This window comes from Netta rufina (genome assembly GCF_964035555.1).
Source record: "Netta rufina genome assembly, chromosome: 3".
NCBI classification, from domain to species: Eukaryota; Metazoa; Chordata; class Aves; order Anseriformes; family Anatidae; genus Netta; species Netta rufina.
Window position 1 is genome coordinate 119,950,834 of NC_140125.1, and position 17,163 is coordinate 119,967,996.

A 17,163-nucleotide genomic window follows, 5' to 3' on the forward strand; every position below is an offset into this window, starting at 1 on the left:
GCTGCTGTTTGCCTTGGCAAGTTCCCTGGGTCTCTAGGATTAGGGGAGCCCGTAAAAAGGAGGTGGCGAGGCTGTGAAAGCAGGGGCTTGATCCCAGCAGTGCGGGAATCTCTGTTATTTGGGGTTGGGGCCCACAACACAGCTTGGAAGAGATGAAAAAAGCCAGGACTGAAGCGGCTTTCTCCAAAACTTAACAGCCAAATGTTGAGAGAAGTTACAGGAGGGACAACAGTCACGGATTTTGGGGTCTATACCCGTGTTCTGCTGCCACCGTGGAGCACGTGGAAACAATTTCACCTAAATTCTCTGATCCTGCAGCTCGGGGAGAATAAAGGCGAGCCAAGCAAGCCTTACCGGGAGCGAACCTCTGCTTCTGACTTCAAAAAGCCTCAGCAAAAATCAATTAAGGGCGTAATGAAGAATCTGGAAAGAACAGCAGGGACTGTAACGAGCCGTACGAGCTCGTTACCTTCTCAGGGCCGAGCTCCTCACGACGTTCCTGCACGCAGCCAGCCGGGGCACGCGGGAGTCTTCAAACGTTGCCTGAGAGGAGCTGGCACGGGGAAAAGATCTGCTGTGTGGCGAGACGTGCTGGGCTCTGTGATTAACGAAGGGTTCTGCTGATCAACGAGCTGGACGCGGTGATTAATTTTGGAGACGGATAGACCGGCGTTACCCGACTTCATCCCGACCGGGGCCGGAGCAAGTAGTTAATTCTGGCCTTGATAAATCCTGCCCCCGGCTATCTCGCAGCTCTGTGAGCGATGTTGTTTCTGTCCCACGGAAACAAAAAGAAAAGTTAAGTAATCTGGAGTGGCCTTAATCCTAAACAATCAATTTCAGTGCCTGCGGAGAGAACGATGAGGAGCAACTCGCACATTTTTCCCCCGTCACAGCGGAAGGGCGAAGCTCCGCGCTCGCTAGCTGGTGAAATACGAGGCTGAATCCCAGAGCCACGTGGCTCTCACTTCTTCCATCCTTTCAAGAGATTGGGACCGCAGGTAATTAACGGCGTGGAGCATCCTTAGTCACTGAGGTTCATGCTCTGACCCAAGGAAGCACCAAAGTCCAGGGAGCAGGGTGCTGAGGCACCAGATTTCAGCCCAGTGATGTGCTCCACAGCGCTGCTTTTGGCCTGAATGCACCACAGGCACTCGCTGTCACTGTCACTGTCACCATCACGGTCATTTCTTGCCACCAGAGCAGCAGCTTGAACCAAGAGGCAGCTGCTTTACCCCGGCGCAGGGACTCCTAGGGGTGGGTGCTTCGGGAAAGCAGCCCAGCTGTGCACCGTGCCACATCTCCACGCTCCCCTCAGCTCCCGTGGCATGAAGGAAGAGAACCAGGAATCCAACGAAGAGGAATTCATCATCTCCATAATAAACAAGCTCCCAGCCTCTTCTCCCCAGCCCCCGTTTCCAGTTGTGGATCTTGGTGCAACTCTTCTGCAGCTTTCCCTTCTTCTCTCCCCAAATATTGCTACAACAAGTGCTCTGCCCAGCTTTTGATCCCGGAGGATCCCACGGATTCCTTCACTCTTCCATTTTTATCCTGCTCCCCCCCTGGTGCAGACATTCTGTGCACCCTTTAGATCGCTTCTGAATCCTGAGCTTGTTTTCAGAGAGCTACAGACGGCAGCTCCGGGATTCTCCCCCCTCCTTCCCGAAGCAGTCAGTTAAATTAGGGGTTGTCAGCGCAGAAATTCATTTACCAATTCAGGCATTATTAGAATAAGACTTACTGAATTGTACCTAGAATCACATATGGCACTTAAAAAAAAAAACAGATGCTAAGTATTACTGCACTCTAATGCATTAGTAAGAAGAAAAAACCCACATTTTATTAATTTATAAAGCACGGAGATTCGAGGGATGTGCAGAGAGCTAAAAACAGCAGCAGCTGTGAGGATACACCTCTAGACAGCAAAATCAGAAGGAAGAGGAGTAAACTCCCATTTGTGTGCCCCACGTTTTTCCATGTGTTTTGAGGGTGCACAGACCCCTTGGCATTCCAGAAAAATGGAGCTGGTCTGGAGTAAAAACAGCTCTGTAGGGCCAGCAGCACTCGCCTGTTCTGGGCAGACCAGGGAGTTGGAGCAGCTACGGGATTAGAAAGACGAAGAAAATACTTCAGAGGGGCAGCTCTGCGAGGCAGAACAGAAGCAGAGCTCAATTGCTGCTTGTTTGAGCAGCAAAGGCTGAAGTTTACAGCCCTGGATGAAGAGAGCACAAGAAAAAAGGTGCTTTCCCTGAATTTAGCTCATACTGTGCTGCTTAAGAACCAGCTTTCTTTGAGCAGGACAGGGTGGGAAAAATATAGCCAGCCAAGGACTTCTGCGTGGCAAAGGAGCTCCCTAAGTTATCTTTTATTATTTTTTTTGGCAGTTTATTCCTCTCCTACAGAAGGAAGATCTCCCTGAAGGGCACTATTTCACCCCGGCGCATCAGAAGAGCATCGGAGGAAGCTTTCAGGAGCTCCCAGCTTCTTCCGAAAAGCAGGGACCAGCAGCAGTTTGCAGATCCACAGAAATATTTCTCAAACAGGGTGCAAATGAGACTCCCCCTTTACCTGCCAAGATTCCAGTTCAGGCCTTCTCGTTTCCCTTGTGCGAACAGCTGGCACAAGCAGCTAGCACAGCAGGAAGCACGATTCCTTAAGCTACTTTAAGTGTTAGTGACGCATACGTTCTAATCAAGAGTTGGCATCTTTAATGTTCTTTGTATTTATTTTAAGAAAGCGTTTTAGTTAATCTAAGCAAGAATATTCAAAAGCCACTGGGAGGAAAATACATTTTTTTTTTGTTTCTGTTAAAACTTTGCAGAAGAGACACCCAACGCTCTGCCAGCTCGCTCAGCAGCCACCGCGGAGTTGCGTGGCCCAGCAACACGGAGCGAGGAATTAACACAAAAAGCCCCAATTAAACCTAGGAAAGACAACTCCTGCCTTCCACGCCAAGGACACGCAACAGAAAACAGGTTTAGAAACTCCTGCGCGGCCGCGCCAAACAGTTCAAGGCGTTCCAGCCAAGCTTTGACCTACCTACGGGCTGCATAAAAGAACACAAGTACAAAAAGCAAGGGAGGTTTGCACAAAAATAAAATATTTGTAGTTCTCTTAAAATTACTGTACAAATAAATAAAGTTATCGTCCATTTAAATAAAAACCGTTTGGGAGAACTGGCAGCCTGCAAGGTTTGTGTCTCCTCCTTTCCTGATCCAGTCACTCCTCGCGAAAGAAATCAGTCGTTCGCCGTCTGCGAGGCCTCCAGACCGTGGTGGGACACAGCACCTACGAAAGAAAAATGCTGAAGCTGCAAAATAACACACTTGGCAAGAGCACTGAGCAGCCCACAGGAGCTTTTCAGGGCATTCTGTACGCCCTGGCTGTGCTACTCTTTTTCTGCACCTTGTCTGCAAGCCCGTTTCCCATTATGGGATCATAATAAAAAAGGAAAATCAGGGGAAAATGAAGATTAGTAGACCTGACGCCGCGCTGTTACCGCCTTTTTAGTTTGTTCTTGCAAATTCCTGTAGGACAAAGCACTTCAGGGCTGGCCTGCCAACTAGTGGCACTGCTGCTATCACAGCGTGCCAGCCCAGCCCCAGGACGGAGCCCCCAGAACTGCTGCTTGGGGACAAAACTGATGTTCCTGGCTAAGTAGAGTTGGGCTGTCCACGGAGATTTCAGCAAACGTTTGATGTAGCACCACTCGAGAAAGTATGAGACAAACAGGAGAAGACTGCAATTAGTAAAGAGGAAGACGTACGGCAGCTAACCTGGCCCAGGGGAAAACTGAAGTGGGTAATTTGGAAAACGGAGACACCAGAGCAGAGCTTTATCAAGATGGGCACTGGGAACAGGCTTGGTTAATTAAGTGTTTTCACTAATAACATCCGACGAGCAATTAGGAGCGCACCAAGGCTGAGGTGTGATGATTGCAAGAAATGTTGTGATGACAAGAAAGGATGAAGACAGTCAGGGTCGTTCACCTTGGAACTGACAGGAGAAGAGAGCGGGTAACAGAAAAGAGAAGGTCAGGGATCTGCAAACAGAAGCTTTTACTGTAACCCAGGGTGTTATTATTTTAAAAGACTCCAGTCAAGAAGGGCTTTAGGATACAAAGTAATTAGAAGAGGAATGAGCAACACAGGTGTGAAAGAGGAGAGGTGATTCTGGGATACATCAGGAGGAAGACTTCCAGGCTAGGTCATAAATACCAGTGCTTTACAGGGACCTAAGAGACTTTGTTGCTAAAATGCATGCAACAAACTCAACCCCAGGATGCCCCTGACAGCAGAAAATAGGAGCTGAAAATCCTGGAAACTCCCCTCTGTACGTCCATGTCTTTGCTCTTAACTGCTCAAAGACATAAAATCCAAGATGTTCTGTTGGTTTTCATACTGGGCATTCAAACCTCCATCCACATAGAGACTAGAGAGGTCATGAGAAGCTCACAAGGATTGGGAATTTTGTTAGTTTTTAAGAAAAATGGGCATGGAAGTGAGTCAGTGTTGTTGCAAGGCTGGATCAAGGACTTTGTGTTAACGAGACCGGGGCAGGAAAACATAAAAACCACCTAAACATACCCAGGGTGCACGCCTACAGCAATTTTGCCCACCCTTGGGTTTTATTTCGTTAGCAAAAACATTACAAAAGGGACAAACACAGCACAGGGAAGTGCTGGAGGGATGGCAGAAGCCTGCCCTCATTTACGGAAGCATTTGAGATTTCGGATAAAGGACAGGCAGATCGAGGAGCAGCACGGCCAACTCCCTTAACACACACTGCTAAAGATGCAGAGGTTTCTTTGTCAGAGGTAATTCAACCAAATTTCCCGAATATTTAATTTAACAAGGGGGTTCTGGCGCTAAATATTCAGAACTGCCCCCGGTCATTCAATTTAGAGGGCTTTGGCCAGCAGGTCAGCAAATAAAAGCCCCGTGAACCCACACGGGGCCAGGAGGAGCCTGGCACAGACACCAACCTGAGCGCCCTTGGCCTAGGAGAGCGAGCGCTGGCGCTTCTTGCCGTAGGAGATTTGCCTGATGCGGGCTTCCAGCTGGAAGGCATCCAGCCTCTCCTTGGGGTTAAAAGCCAGCATGTCACGCAGGAGCTCGCAGAGATCGGCTGGCATGGCCCTCTTGTTCTTCAGAGGGATTTGCAGCTTCATGTTGGGGTTCTCCAGCAGCGCCTCGCCCAGAGGAATAAGCTCCTTGCCTTGGCAGATGTAAGTTCCTGCACACGGGGTAGAAGGAGTCAGCTTAAACAAGGGGAAAATCGACAGAAAAGGCCGTCACGCACAGCAGGGAGAGGCGATCTGGAGGGCAAAACACCTGAAAGATCACCAGGAGGAGCACTGCTTAGGAGGCCAAGTTAAATACTGAAGGGAACCTCCCCCATCTGATCATGGTTTGCTTCAACAGCAGGCCTGGAAGCTCTCGAGGGGGGAAGGAAGGGACTGAGCTCGGCTCGGGTGACTTGAAAGAGTTAAACACAAGCCCTGTTTGCTCAGCAAGTCAAACAATTTCCAATTAAAATGACAGCACACGCCGCTCGCCAACTTCTCCTCGGCGAGATTAAGGCAGGGAAATGTAAATTTACTCCCGGTCATCTAAATAATTTCACCGCTTGTTGAAAAATGATTAACCGGCTTCCCAAACAGACAGCGAAAACAGCTTCAGCTGCTCTGCCCCTGCACCCGGCGAAGAATAAATGTTTCAAAGGCAGTGACCTGTCTGCGTGGGGAAAAGGTTGGCCACGCAAACTCCTTATCTCGAGGTGGCGGGCGGCTATTTTAATGGAATCTGGTCGTGCTTTGCTCTCAGCTGCAACCGTTTGCTTGCTTTTCTAGGCAGGAACTAAAACATTTATCAGCGTTTGGCATTTTGAAGAGAAATAAATAATACAATTAGAACCAAGCCTACCTTAAAGAAAAAAAATTAAAGGGGTAGTGCAAAAGCTTATCAAAGTCCCTGTGTAGAAATCCCTTTTAAGTTAAAGGTTTAAACGTTTAGGGGACGGACAGGTGCTCTGTGATCTCAGAGCCGGGGTAGATGCCTGCAATTATTCTGCTAATCTGCATGACCGGCATTCTCTGCTCTCGAGATGGATTTTCCCACTGTAATATGCTGTTCTGAAATCGTTGAGCACGATTTAGTGTGTGTATGTGGGGGGTTTGGAGGAAGGGAGTGGACAGAGCAGGCCATCGGGAGAGTCAGCCCTCAGAGTTTGCATCTCTACACGAAGAAATTTGGCCAGGGAGCAGCGAAGCTGATCTAAACATTCTTGCCAAATTTATAGCTTGGCTCCTTGGAGCATCCTTCCAGTGCTCCCATCCCCTGGACGTGCCAAGTCAAGGATAGAAGCAAAATTCCTAAAAGCAGTTCCAGGCAGGGCAGGTTTGGGTTTTGGGAGCACTAAAAGCACTCCAGAGCAGATGGAAATCTACAGATAACGGAATCCTCCACCAAGACAGACGCCTCACCAAGAGCTTTCTGTCTTCAAACTCCCCGGTGGCCACCAGGGCCGATCCCAGTCTGAGCAGAGTTCCTTGGGGGAAGGAAAGCCTGGCAGCAAAGAAGCCAAAAGCGATCTTTCTCAAGACCTTTAAACCCCACAAAGTATTTTGGGGATAAAAAAAACAAAAGCCACACACATTCACTGGCAGAAGAACCATCTCCTGAACGTAATAATTTGTAGATGTAAGAAGTGCTCCTTCTGCCTTAGTGCTATGTTTTCAGGTTCTGGAAACCCTACAGGAACAGCATACAAATTAAGAGGAATTTGTGCTGGAGAGAAGGGATTTTGAACCACACTTTTGGGGAAAAAAGCACCCAATCCTCACCGAGCAGCTCCTTCTCAGTGTCCCCGTCCCGGAAGGTGATCCTCTCGGCCATCGCCCAGAAGATGATCCCGAGGGCAAAGATGTCAGCCTTGGCCGTGTAGTGCCCTTCCCAGACTTCTGGAGCCATGTAGAAGTTGGACCCGCAGGCAGAGGAGAAGCGGTGCTGGTTGACGTTCCCCTTCCCCTGGCACACCTTGCTGAGGCCGAAATCTGCCACCTGCGGAGAGGAAGATGAGAAGGAAAAAAATCAGCTCTGGGCAGACACCAAATTCCCGAGGATATTTATGAGCAGCAGCCTGATAAATTCCAATCTAGGGAGAGGGAACCCAATATCTGCCTGCTGGTTGCGTGCAGTTCATTCTGCCCAAAAATGACGGGGCACAAAGGAACCTGGAGGGACAGCTGAGCTAGGAGAGGCTCTCACTGCCCCGCGGGGAGCACACCGAAGCTCTGGCCTCGCTGTTATTGCCCCGGGATGAAGAGGGCATTGATTTAAATGCCCCCCCCGGTGGCTCTCCAGGTCCAAGTACAGATATCATTGATCCAAGAGGCCAAGATATGAATTATCTGCGAGGCACTGAGCTGTAAAATTGCGTCCAGCCATGGAAACTCTTGGCACTGCAAGTTGAGGCTCCCAGCTTTGCAGCTGCTTCTCAGGGCAACGTAGCAGTTTCATTCTGATGCTCCCAGAAACACAGCTGGCTCACCTTTACCTCAATCGGGCACCACCTCGCACGAAGCCCAAGCATTCCCCAGCTCCCCTTAAGCTGAGAACTGTGTGCTTGAGGCGGTGATAGTGGAAGTGTCAGCTGTTGTAACAGGACTGTGTGTTCTTAAGGTTTAAGGGATGAGAAAACATCGCTTTGGCTGTGGCTGATGTCTCTGATTGTCTAGCACACAGAAGCTCGACGCCCCTGAGCTGCAGCTGTCTGCAGGATGAAGAGGGGATGAAGGACTTGAGAGATACAAACCCTCGTGACCAGCGCTTCCTTCCAAAGCTCTTAAAACCCAGCCCACATCAGATGTTCTGGACACCCTTATCACGAGCTACAAGCAGAGCTTATCACAAAACTTACCAGCAGACCGCTCTCAAAGAGAACTTGTGGCCGCCAAGCTCGCCAGGGCAGAGTTTTCACCCCCTTACCTTCACTATGGGGCTGCCACGCTTGTGGGAGATCAAAATATTGTCGGCCTTCAGGTCCCTGTGCACGATCTGGTTCCTGTGGAGGAAGGCCACGGCGCTGCTGAGCTGCCGCATGAAGCTGTGGTTGAGCTGGGCGTCGGGGCCGCGCGACAGGAGGTACTCGTTCATGTTGCCCCCGTCGCAGAACTCCATGACGAACCAGAGGAAGCAGGCAGCTTTGGGATCCATGCACCTCCGGCCCTTCAGGCAGGTCTCGATCAGCAGCAGGTGGCTGTCGGATTTCCTGAAGCGGTGGCCGAGGGGTTGGAAGGCCCGGCCGTTCTGCAGGACGCACTCCTCCAGCTGGATGACGTTTTCGTGTTGCCTCTGGATGCTCTGCAGGGCCCAGAATTCCTGCAAAGCCAGCTCCACGTTCTCGGGCACGTTGCAGTGCATCCTTTTCACGGCCACTTTGCTTCTGGTCTTGTTGAGGACGGCCTCGTAGACCACCCCGTAGCTCCCCCGGCCCACTTCTCGGACGATGCTGTACTTGGCTTCCGTCGCCATCCCCCCGCTTCGGCCTGGGAAATCAGGGGAAAACACCCGGAGTCATGACAAGCCTCAGCAAAACCCTGGAAAAAAAAAAAAAAAGAAAAATAAAGATTAAAAAACCTCAAAACCTTGCGGCTCGCCAACTGCAGAGTGCGAATCCTTCCAGGTACATCATTATGGGATGCAGCTGCACGAGGAGGGCTAGAGCAGGGCCCTGAGAGGCAGCCCATATCCATGGTAACTGGGAGGTGTTGTGGGGTACAGCCCTGCCCGCACAGCGGGGCGCAGCTCCGGCATCGATTTCCCAAAGCAGTTTGTGAAAAAGAAGCAGGGCCGGGAGGGCACGTTCGCCGAGTGGGGCAGGAAAGGGAGGAGGAGACCTGCTGGGGAGCAAGGCGAGCTCGCTTGAGCAGAATTGACTTTTAAAGGAGAGAAGTGAGGCAGAAAGGCTGCTTTGGCACGAGTCCTCGCTGCCTGATTTCCCCCCGTGTGATGAAACATCTCCTGCCCTTTGCCAGCCGGTTCCCTACCTGTCATGATCTGCTCCCAGATCCCAAAACCCTTCACGTTTCCACCTTTTTAGCTCCTCTCGCATCCCACAGCTCCCTCCCCATGCACCTGCACAGCTCAAACCCACCCCAGCTCCCTCCGTACCCACGCTCCTTCCCCAAAACTTCTGTTTTCTCACCCAATTCCCCACACCCCCTGCTCAACACCCAGCCAAACCCAGACCTTATCCCCAGACCCCCCTCACAGACCAATAGCAGCCCCAACTCCATGGGCACCAGCCCCGCTCCCTCCCCACCCCAGGCCCCTCACAGCCCCTAATTCTTCCCCTCAGGCCCTCCCTCACCTCAGGGCTCCCCCAGGCCCTTCCCCCTTCAGCCCTTTCCCTCCTCAGGGCCCCTCAAACCCTCCCCCATCAGCCCCCTTCCCCTCCCCAGCCCCTGCTTCTCCCCCCAGCCCCCTCACAGCCCCTAATTCAGCCCTCAGGGCCCTTCCTCTCCTCACACCCCCTTAGGCCCTCCCCCACCCCAGGGCTCCCCCGGGCCCTTCCCCCTTCAGCCCTTTGCCCTCCTTAGGGCCCTTTCCTCCTCAGGCCCCCTCAAACCCTCCCCCCCAGCCCCTGCTTCTCCCCCCAGGCCCCCTCACAGCCCCTGTTATTCCCCTCAGGGCCCTTCCCCTCCTCAGCCCCCCTCAGGCCCTCCCCCACCTCAGGACTCCCCCAGGCCCTTCCCCCTTCAACCCTTTGCCCACCTCAGACCCCCCCCCTCAAGCCCCTTCCCCTCCCCAGCCCCTGCTTCTCTCCCCAAACCCCCTCACAGCCCCTAATTCTCCCCTCAGGGCCCTCCCCCACCTCAGGGCTCCCCCAGACCCTTCCCCCTTCAGCCCTCTGCCCACCTCAGACCGCCCCTCATCCCCTTTAGTCCCCCTCAACCCCCTTAGTCCCCCTCAAGTCCCCTCAGGGCCCTTCTCCCCCCTCAGGGCCCCTCAGGCCCCCCCGCCCCTCCCCCCCTCACCTCACGGCTCCGCTCGCGCCCGGCCCCGCCGCCGCCGTCGCAATTCCCGCCGCCGTCCCTTAGCCCCGCCCCCCGGCCGCCCTCCGGCCAATCAGCAAGGAGAAGGCGCCCTCCCGCCAATCACGAGCCGGCGCGGCCGCCCGCCGCGACCAATCGGTGAGCGGCTCGCTCTCCCTGGATCAAAAAAGGCCGGGCGGGGAGATACGCGCATGCGTGGTGGAGGGGAGGTGGGGAAGGACTACAAATCCCGTCATGCTCTGCGGTAAGGAACGGGTGCCTGCTAGGGACAAAATGCTGCAAAACGCGTGGGGAGAGAGAGGAGGGGGCTATGGGGTTGAGTTTTGGGGGTGCCCAAAGGGACCCGGCCCCCCAGCACCCCAAAAATCAGGAAGTTGAAAAATAAAACATCAAAAAGAGGGGAAAGGGGCAGCGTGCCCACTGCTGAGCATCCTTTTGGGGGGGGACACTGCTTTTGGGGACCCCCTGATGGAGCCAATTTTGGGGAACCCAGTGGTGGAGTCACATTTTGGGGAACCCACTGATGGAGTTGCTTTTTGGGGGAACCCCACTGATGGAGCCAATTTTTGGGGACCCCACTGATGGAGTTACATTTTGGGAACCCCACTGATGGAGCCAATTTTGGGGACCCCACTGATGGAGCCAATTTTGGGGACCCCACTGATGGAGTCACATTTGGGGGACCCCACTGATGGCACCACATTTTGAGGACCCCACTGATGGAGCCAATTTTTGGGGAACCCACTGCTGGAGTCACATTTGGGGGACCCCACTGACGGAGTCATTTTGGGGGGGACCCCACTGATGGCACCACATTTTGGGGACCCCACCAACAGAGCCAATTTTGGGGGACCCCTAATGGAGTCACATTTAAGGAACCCCACTGATGGAGCTGCTTTTTGGGGGACCCCACTGGTGAAGTTACATTTTGGGGATTCCACTGATGGCACCACATTTTGGGGACCCCACCATCAGAGCCAATTTCTGGGGACCCCACTGATGGAGTCATTTTTGGGGGGACCCCACTGATGGCACCACATTTAGGGCACCCCACACATGGAGTCACTTTTTGGGGCCCCCCAGCACCCCACCAGCCAACCTTCCCCTCCGCCATTCGGGATGAGGGCAGGCTGTGCTGACCCCATCCCTTATCCCATCTACAGCACCTTTTTGTGGTAAAAAACTCACTTTTTGGGTGCTTTTACACATTTCTCATCCTCCCCGGTGTCACAGCAAGCGGAGGGAAACCCCCGAACCCATGAGGGGTTCAGCAGGCCGTGGGGCTGTGGGGTTTGGCCTCAAACCCCACAACATGGTGTGCTCACGGGAACGAGCTCCTCCCCCCCGCAAATCCCACAAAACCTCCTTCAAAATAAGTAAATAAATGAAAATTTAGTAAAACGGGAGTGGGATCACCGAGCTCCGGGCCTAAATAGGGCAGCTCGGACCCTATTAAGAGGCGCTGCACATCCCGGTGACTCAGAGCCTTGACGTGCGAAGGCGGCGGTGATGTGGCAGTTTTTGCTCTTGGAAAGCACAATGATGTGACAGGATTTGGGATTTTTTTTTTGGTATTTTAGGGCCAGGCCCCTCAGGAAGGTGCTGGGAGGTGCCAGGGGGAGCGCTGGGTGTGGGGTGGGACCAGAGGTTTTGTGGATCCCAAGTGGAGAAATCCCTTTTGGGTGGTTTTCTTTCTTGACTGGAAAACCCGTTTCATTAAAGTTTAGGGTTTTCTTATCCAGACTGAGCCCCGGTGGAGGGATTTGGGGTTGTGGCAGTTGTCTGGAGCTGCCCTCTGCTCTCACGTGGTGTTGTCTGCACCTCGAAATCACGATCCTGGCCCCAAATCCTGATCCTGACCCTAAATCCCAAAGCTGTCCCCAAATCCTGATCCTGCCCTCAAATCCTGATCCTGCCCTGAAACCCCAGTCCTGACCTCAAAACCCAATTCTGCCCCCAAATCCCAATTCTGCCCCAAAATCCTGATCCTGCTCCAAAATCCTAACCCTGCTCTGAAATCCTAATTCTGACCACAAATCCCAATCCTGTCCCAAAATCCTGATCCTGTCCCCAAATCCCGATCCTGCCCCAAAATCATGAAAATACCCCAAAATCCTGATCCTGCCCCCAAATCCTGATCCTGCCCTCAAACCCCAGTCCTGCCCCCAAACCCCAGTCCTGCCCCAAAATCCCAATCCTGCTCTAAAATCCTGATCCTGCCCCAAAAAGCCATCCTGCTCCTAAACCCTGCCCCTGCCCTGAAACCCAGATCCTGACCCCAAATCCCAATCCTGCCCCCAAATCCTGACCCTGCCCTGAAACCCCAACAGCGCCCCAATGGTGGAGCAGAAACCCAATAATTTGGGGCTGTTTGGGTGGGTTTTGGACCCCAAAAGCATTTCCATGTGTATTTAGGACCATGGCCCCTACACCCACCACAGCACCTCCCCAAAATTTCCCCTACAAATCTCTCTCCCTGCCCTGTCACACTGGTTTGCCTAAATTTAGGAGCTTTTTCCCCAAAAAGCGCTGTGGGGTGGTTTGGGGGATAGGTAGATGTGGGATTAGGGCAGAGCCCAGGGGGATTGGGGTGGGTGCAGTGGGAAGGGTCATGGTGGTGACACGGGGCGACCCCAAAGCACCCACCTGGAAGGGAGCTGTCCCCCCGTCCCCATCACAGCCCCATTTTGGAGCAGGATTTTGGGGCAGGGTTGAGATTTTGGGGCAGGATCAGGATTTGGGGGCAGGATTAGGATTTGGGGGCAGGATTGGGATTCGGGTTAGGATTGGGATTTGGGGGCAGGATCGGGATTTGGAAGCAGGATTGGGATTTGGGGGCAGGACTAGGATTTGGGGGCAGGAATAGGATTCGGGGTCAGGATTGGGATTTGGGGGCAGCATCGGGATTTGGGGTCAGGATCAGGATTTGGGGGAAGGATTAGGATTTTGGGGCAGGAATAGGATTTGGGGTCAGGATTGGGATTTGGGGGCAGCATCGGGATTTGGGGGAAGGACTAGGATTTGGGAGTAGGACTGGGATTTGGGAGCAGGATTGGGATTTGGGGGCAGGATCATGTTTAGGGGTCAGGATCAGGATTTGGGGGAAGGACTAGGATTTGGGGTCAGGATTAGGATTTGGGGTCAGGATTGGGATTTGGGGACAGGACTAGGATTTGGGGGAAGGATTGGGATTTGGGGTCAGGACTAGGATTTGTGGGCAGAATCAGACTTTCTGGGCAGGGTCAGGATTTGGGGGCAGGACTGGGATTTGGGGGCAGGATTAGGATTTGGGACCAGGATTAAGATTTTGGAGCGATTTTTGGAGCTCCTGTGCATGGCCCCCGCCGTGGTTAAGGGGTTTTGACAACAAGGGGGTTATGGGGGGGATGCATGGGGTCAGGATCGGGTCCTCGGGGCCGTTTGAGTCCCGGTTGGGTGGAAAGGGGAACGGTGCCGGTCCCTATGGGGTCTGGAGAGCCTTCATCGTGCTCATCCTCACCCCACTGGGTTTATTTTGGAGCCCCCCTTGACCCCAAAATGTCACTGCCGGGGGTAAGTTGGCAGCAGGGGAGCGGGGCAATGAAGTCCCCAAATCCCAGTCCTGACCCCAAACCCTAATCCTTCCCCCTTGAAATCCTGATCCTGCCCCCAAATCCCGATCCTGCCCCTAAATCCTTCCCCAAAACCCTGATCCTGCCCCCAACTCCCCATCCTACCCCCAAACCCTCATCCTGCCCTGAAACCCCGATCCTGCCCCCAAATCCCAGTCCTGATCCCATATCCCAATCCTGCCCCCAAAATCCTGATCCTGCCCCTAAACCTGATCCTGCCCCCAAATCCCAATCCTGCCCCCATATCCCAATCCTGCCCCTAAATCCTGATCCTGCCCCTAAATCCTTCCCCAAAACTCTGATCCTGCCCCCAACTCCCCATCCTACCCCCAAATCCTCATCCCGCCCTGAAACCCCAATCCTGACCCCAAAACCCAATCCCGACCCCAAATCCCAATCCTGACCCCAAATCCCAATCTCAAACCCCAATCTCTCAACCCCTCCCCGTGTCCCCTTCGTGCCAGACCCCACCAGCTTCGTGTCCCCCTTACAAAAAGGATCGCTGCCTTTTGGGGTCCTGCCTGGTCCGCTCTTCGCCCCAAGCGACCCCAAAAGATGGGAAACCACAAAAATCCTCTCCTTATTCTCTAAAAGGGGTGAATCCTCCCCAAATCCCAACCCTTTCTTATGGGGTTTCAGGTGCTGGACTTCGCTCCTGCCTGGTGCGCTGCCCCCAGCTGCCAATCATCCCGGGTTAATTACCGGGACCTCAATTATCCCCTCCCGGTTAATTACTGGGACCTCAGACAACGTCACACGACCTGCGGAAAACCGACGTGCCCCTAATGGCAAACCCCAAAAAAATAAAAAATAAAAAAATCACCTTTTTTGTCCTTTTTTCCCCAACTCCAGCCCGGGAATTGCATCACCCTGGGGCAGCACCACCACTTTATGGGGGATTTGTATAGATTTTGGGGGATTTTTATAGGTTTTTGGGGATTTTTATAGATTTTTGGGGGGATTTTTATAGACTTTTGGGGATTTTTATAGATTTTTTAGGGTTGTGATGCCCATGGGGCCGAGGATGTGCAACATGCTCGCCCTTTTGGAGCCGTCTGGGTCTGACCTCCAGCCCTTCCCGGGATGTTGTTTTGGGGGATTTCCGAGCCACGGTGCTGCAGATTTTGGGATTGGGACGTGGGGCAGCGAGGGATGCTCGGGGTGATGAAGGATTTTTGGGGTGGAGAAGGATTTTTGGGGTGGTGAAGGATATTTGGGGTGGAGAAGGGTATTTGGGGTGATGAAGGATTTTTGGGGTGATGAAGGATATTTGGGGTGATGAAGGATATTTGGGGTGACGAAGGATCCTTTGGGATGTCACCTGGGGTGCAATTTGGGGCGCTGCTGATTTGGGTGGGAAAGGTCCGGAGCTGGCAGCGCGGGGACTGGCATTATTTGGGAAGGACCTGATCCTGCCCTGAAACCCTGATCCTGACCTCAAAACCCAATCCTGCCCCCAAATCCCAATTCTGCCCCAAAATCCCGATCCTGCTCCAAAATCCTAACCCTGCTCTGAAATCCGAATTCTGACCACAAATCCCAATCCTGTCCCAAAATCCTGATCCTGCCCCAAAATCCCAATTGTGCCCCCAAATCCTGACCCTGCCCCAAAATCCCGACTCTGCCCTGAAATTCAGATCCTGACCCCAAATCCTAATCCTGTCCCCAAATCCTGATCCTGCCCCCAAATCCCACCCTGCCCCCAAATACTGATCCTGCCCTGAAACCACGATCCTGTCCCCAAATCCCAATCCTGCCCCAAAATCATGAAAATACCCCAAAATCCTGATCCTGCCCCCAAAACCTGATCCTGCCCTCAAACCCCAGTCCTGCCCCCAAACCCCAGTCCTGCCCCAAAATCCCAAACCTGCTCTAAAATCCTGATCCTGCCCTGAAGCCCAGATCTTGACCCCAAAAACCCAATCCTGACCCCAAATCCCGACCCTGCCCTGCGTGCGCCCCCGGGGCTCGGCCCTATTCTCAGCCCTATTTTCGGGTAGGGCCGGGGGTCCTGTTCCTTCCCAGCGCCTCCCAGTTAAAAGGATTTTTTTTAATTTTCCCCCGCCGAGCCAGGGACCCCCCCCCCACGACCGGATCCTGCCCCCAAATCCCGGTCCTGATCCCATATCCCAATCCTGCCCCCCAAATCCTGATCTTGCCCCCAAATCCCAATCCTGCCCTTAAATCCTGCCTCGAAACCCCGATCCTGCCCCCAAATCCCGGTCCTGATCCCATATCCCAATCCTGCCCCCAAAATCCTGATCCTCTGTTTTGGGGTTCGGGGGGAGCCCCCTCCCCAGCCTGGGGCTGCACCGTGAAAGTTTATAGGGTCCTTGGTGGAAACGAAGCATTTTTAACCCATTCTGCCCCAAATGAGGTGGGGGGACGGAGGTGGGTGCCCCCCAGTCCCCAGGGTGCTGGATTTGGGGAGCTGGGCGCCCCTATAACACCCCCTTGGGCATCCCAAATCCAACCCCAACCCCAACCCCATAACCCCCCCATCCTCCTGGCCCACGGGGTGCTGGGGGACACCACGCTGGGGTTCAGGCCGCCGGCCCCAAATCCAGCCCCTCTCTGCGGGTTTTTTTTATAGGGTGGTGCCCCCTTTTTACCCCCCAATCCCCTCCTGGGTGGCGATTTAGGGGATTCTACCACGCACAACCCCAAAAAAAACCAAAATCCCACGACACCTCGCCGGGACGACGAGGGCTTTGTCGGATGGGGACAGCCAAGTCCCCAAAAAGGGGGTTGGGGGGGTGGGGGGGGGGGGGGACCCAAATCCTATTCCCCAGCCCCCGGGGGTGGGCTCAGCAGCGCACGTGTTCGGGGAGGGAGGTTATAGGGCCGGGTGTGCACACACCGTTATAAATACCACGGTGCCACCAGCACCGGAGGACTCACAGAGCAGAGGAGCCGGCGGCTGACAGCACACCCGCAGGTAGGAGATCTCCTTCCCTTCCCATCCTCTTGTGGGGTTGGAATTTTTCTTCGTTTTCTTGGTTTTGGGGGTTTTGGGGATTTTTTTTGCAGTCCGCCTTTCGGTTTTCGGGATGCGTTCGGGCGACGTTCCCCTCTCTCCCCGCCGAGGCTTAAAGAGGGATGTCTGCCCCGAAACAGGGAAATCTCTCGGCTTGCACGTGCCAAAAAAAAAAACAAAATAAAATAAAATAAAGTTTCACCTGCCCCCAAATCGCCCCTTTTTGGACCCAAACCGCCGAGGGATGCAACAGGAGCCCGGCGCGAAGCCGCGGGCGCGGCAGGTGAGAGGCGAAGGCTTTTTGGGGCTGGCCGGCTGGATTGAACCCCAAATCCCCCCCCGTGTCTTGGTGCCTCCGTCCCCGACGGCCTGCGGGGAGAAGCTGCGGAGCCTCCACACCGCAAATTTCCCCTCCTGGTGCCTCTGCCCACCCCCTTTTTTTTTTTTATTTTTATTTTTTTTTAAATATCCAGGACAAAAAGGGGAAGGGAACTTCGCAACTTGGGCACCGCGGGATG

The 17,163-nt window shown here is 53.7% G+C and overlaps 1 protein-coding gene across 1 annotated transcript; it reads right to left on the reverse strand.

Annotated features, from left to right (window-relative positions):
- Positions 1 to 3,151: 3,151 nt before the first annotated feature.
- LOC311207634 (serine/threonine-protein kinase PDIK1L-like) lies at positions 3,152 to 8,534 on the reverse strand (the record flags this gene model as incomplete). Its single annotated transcript, XM_084283774.1, has 4 exons — positions 3,152 to 3,288; positions 4,985 to 5,235; positions 6,845 to 7,061; positions 7,989 to 8,534. 3 exons carry the CDS (start codon positions 8,532 to 8,534, stop codon positions 5,000 to 5,002), a joined length of 999 nt encoding a protein of 332 aa, XP_084139900.1. The 3' UTR covers positions 3,152 to 3,288; positions 4,985 to 4,999.
- Positions 8,535 to 17,163: the final 8,629 nt, after the last annotated feature.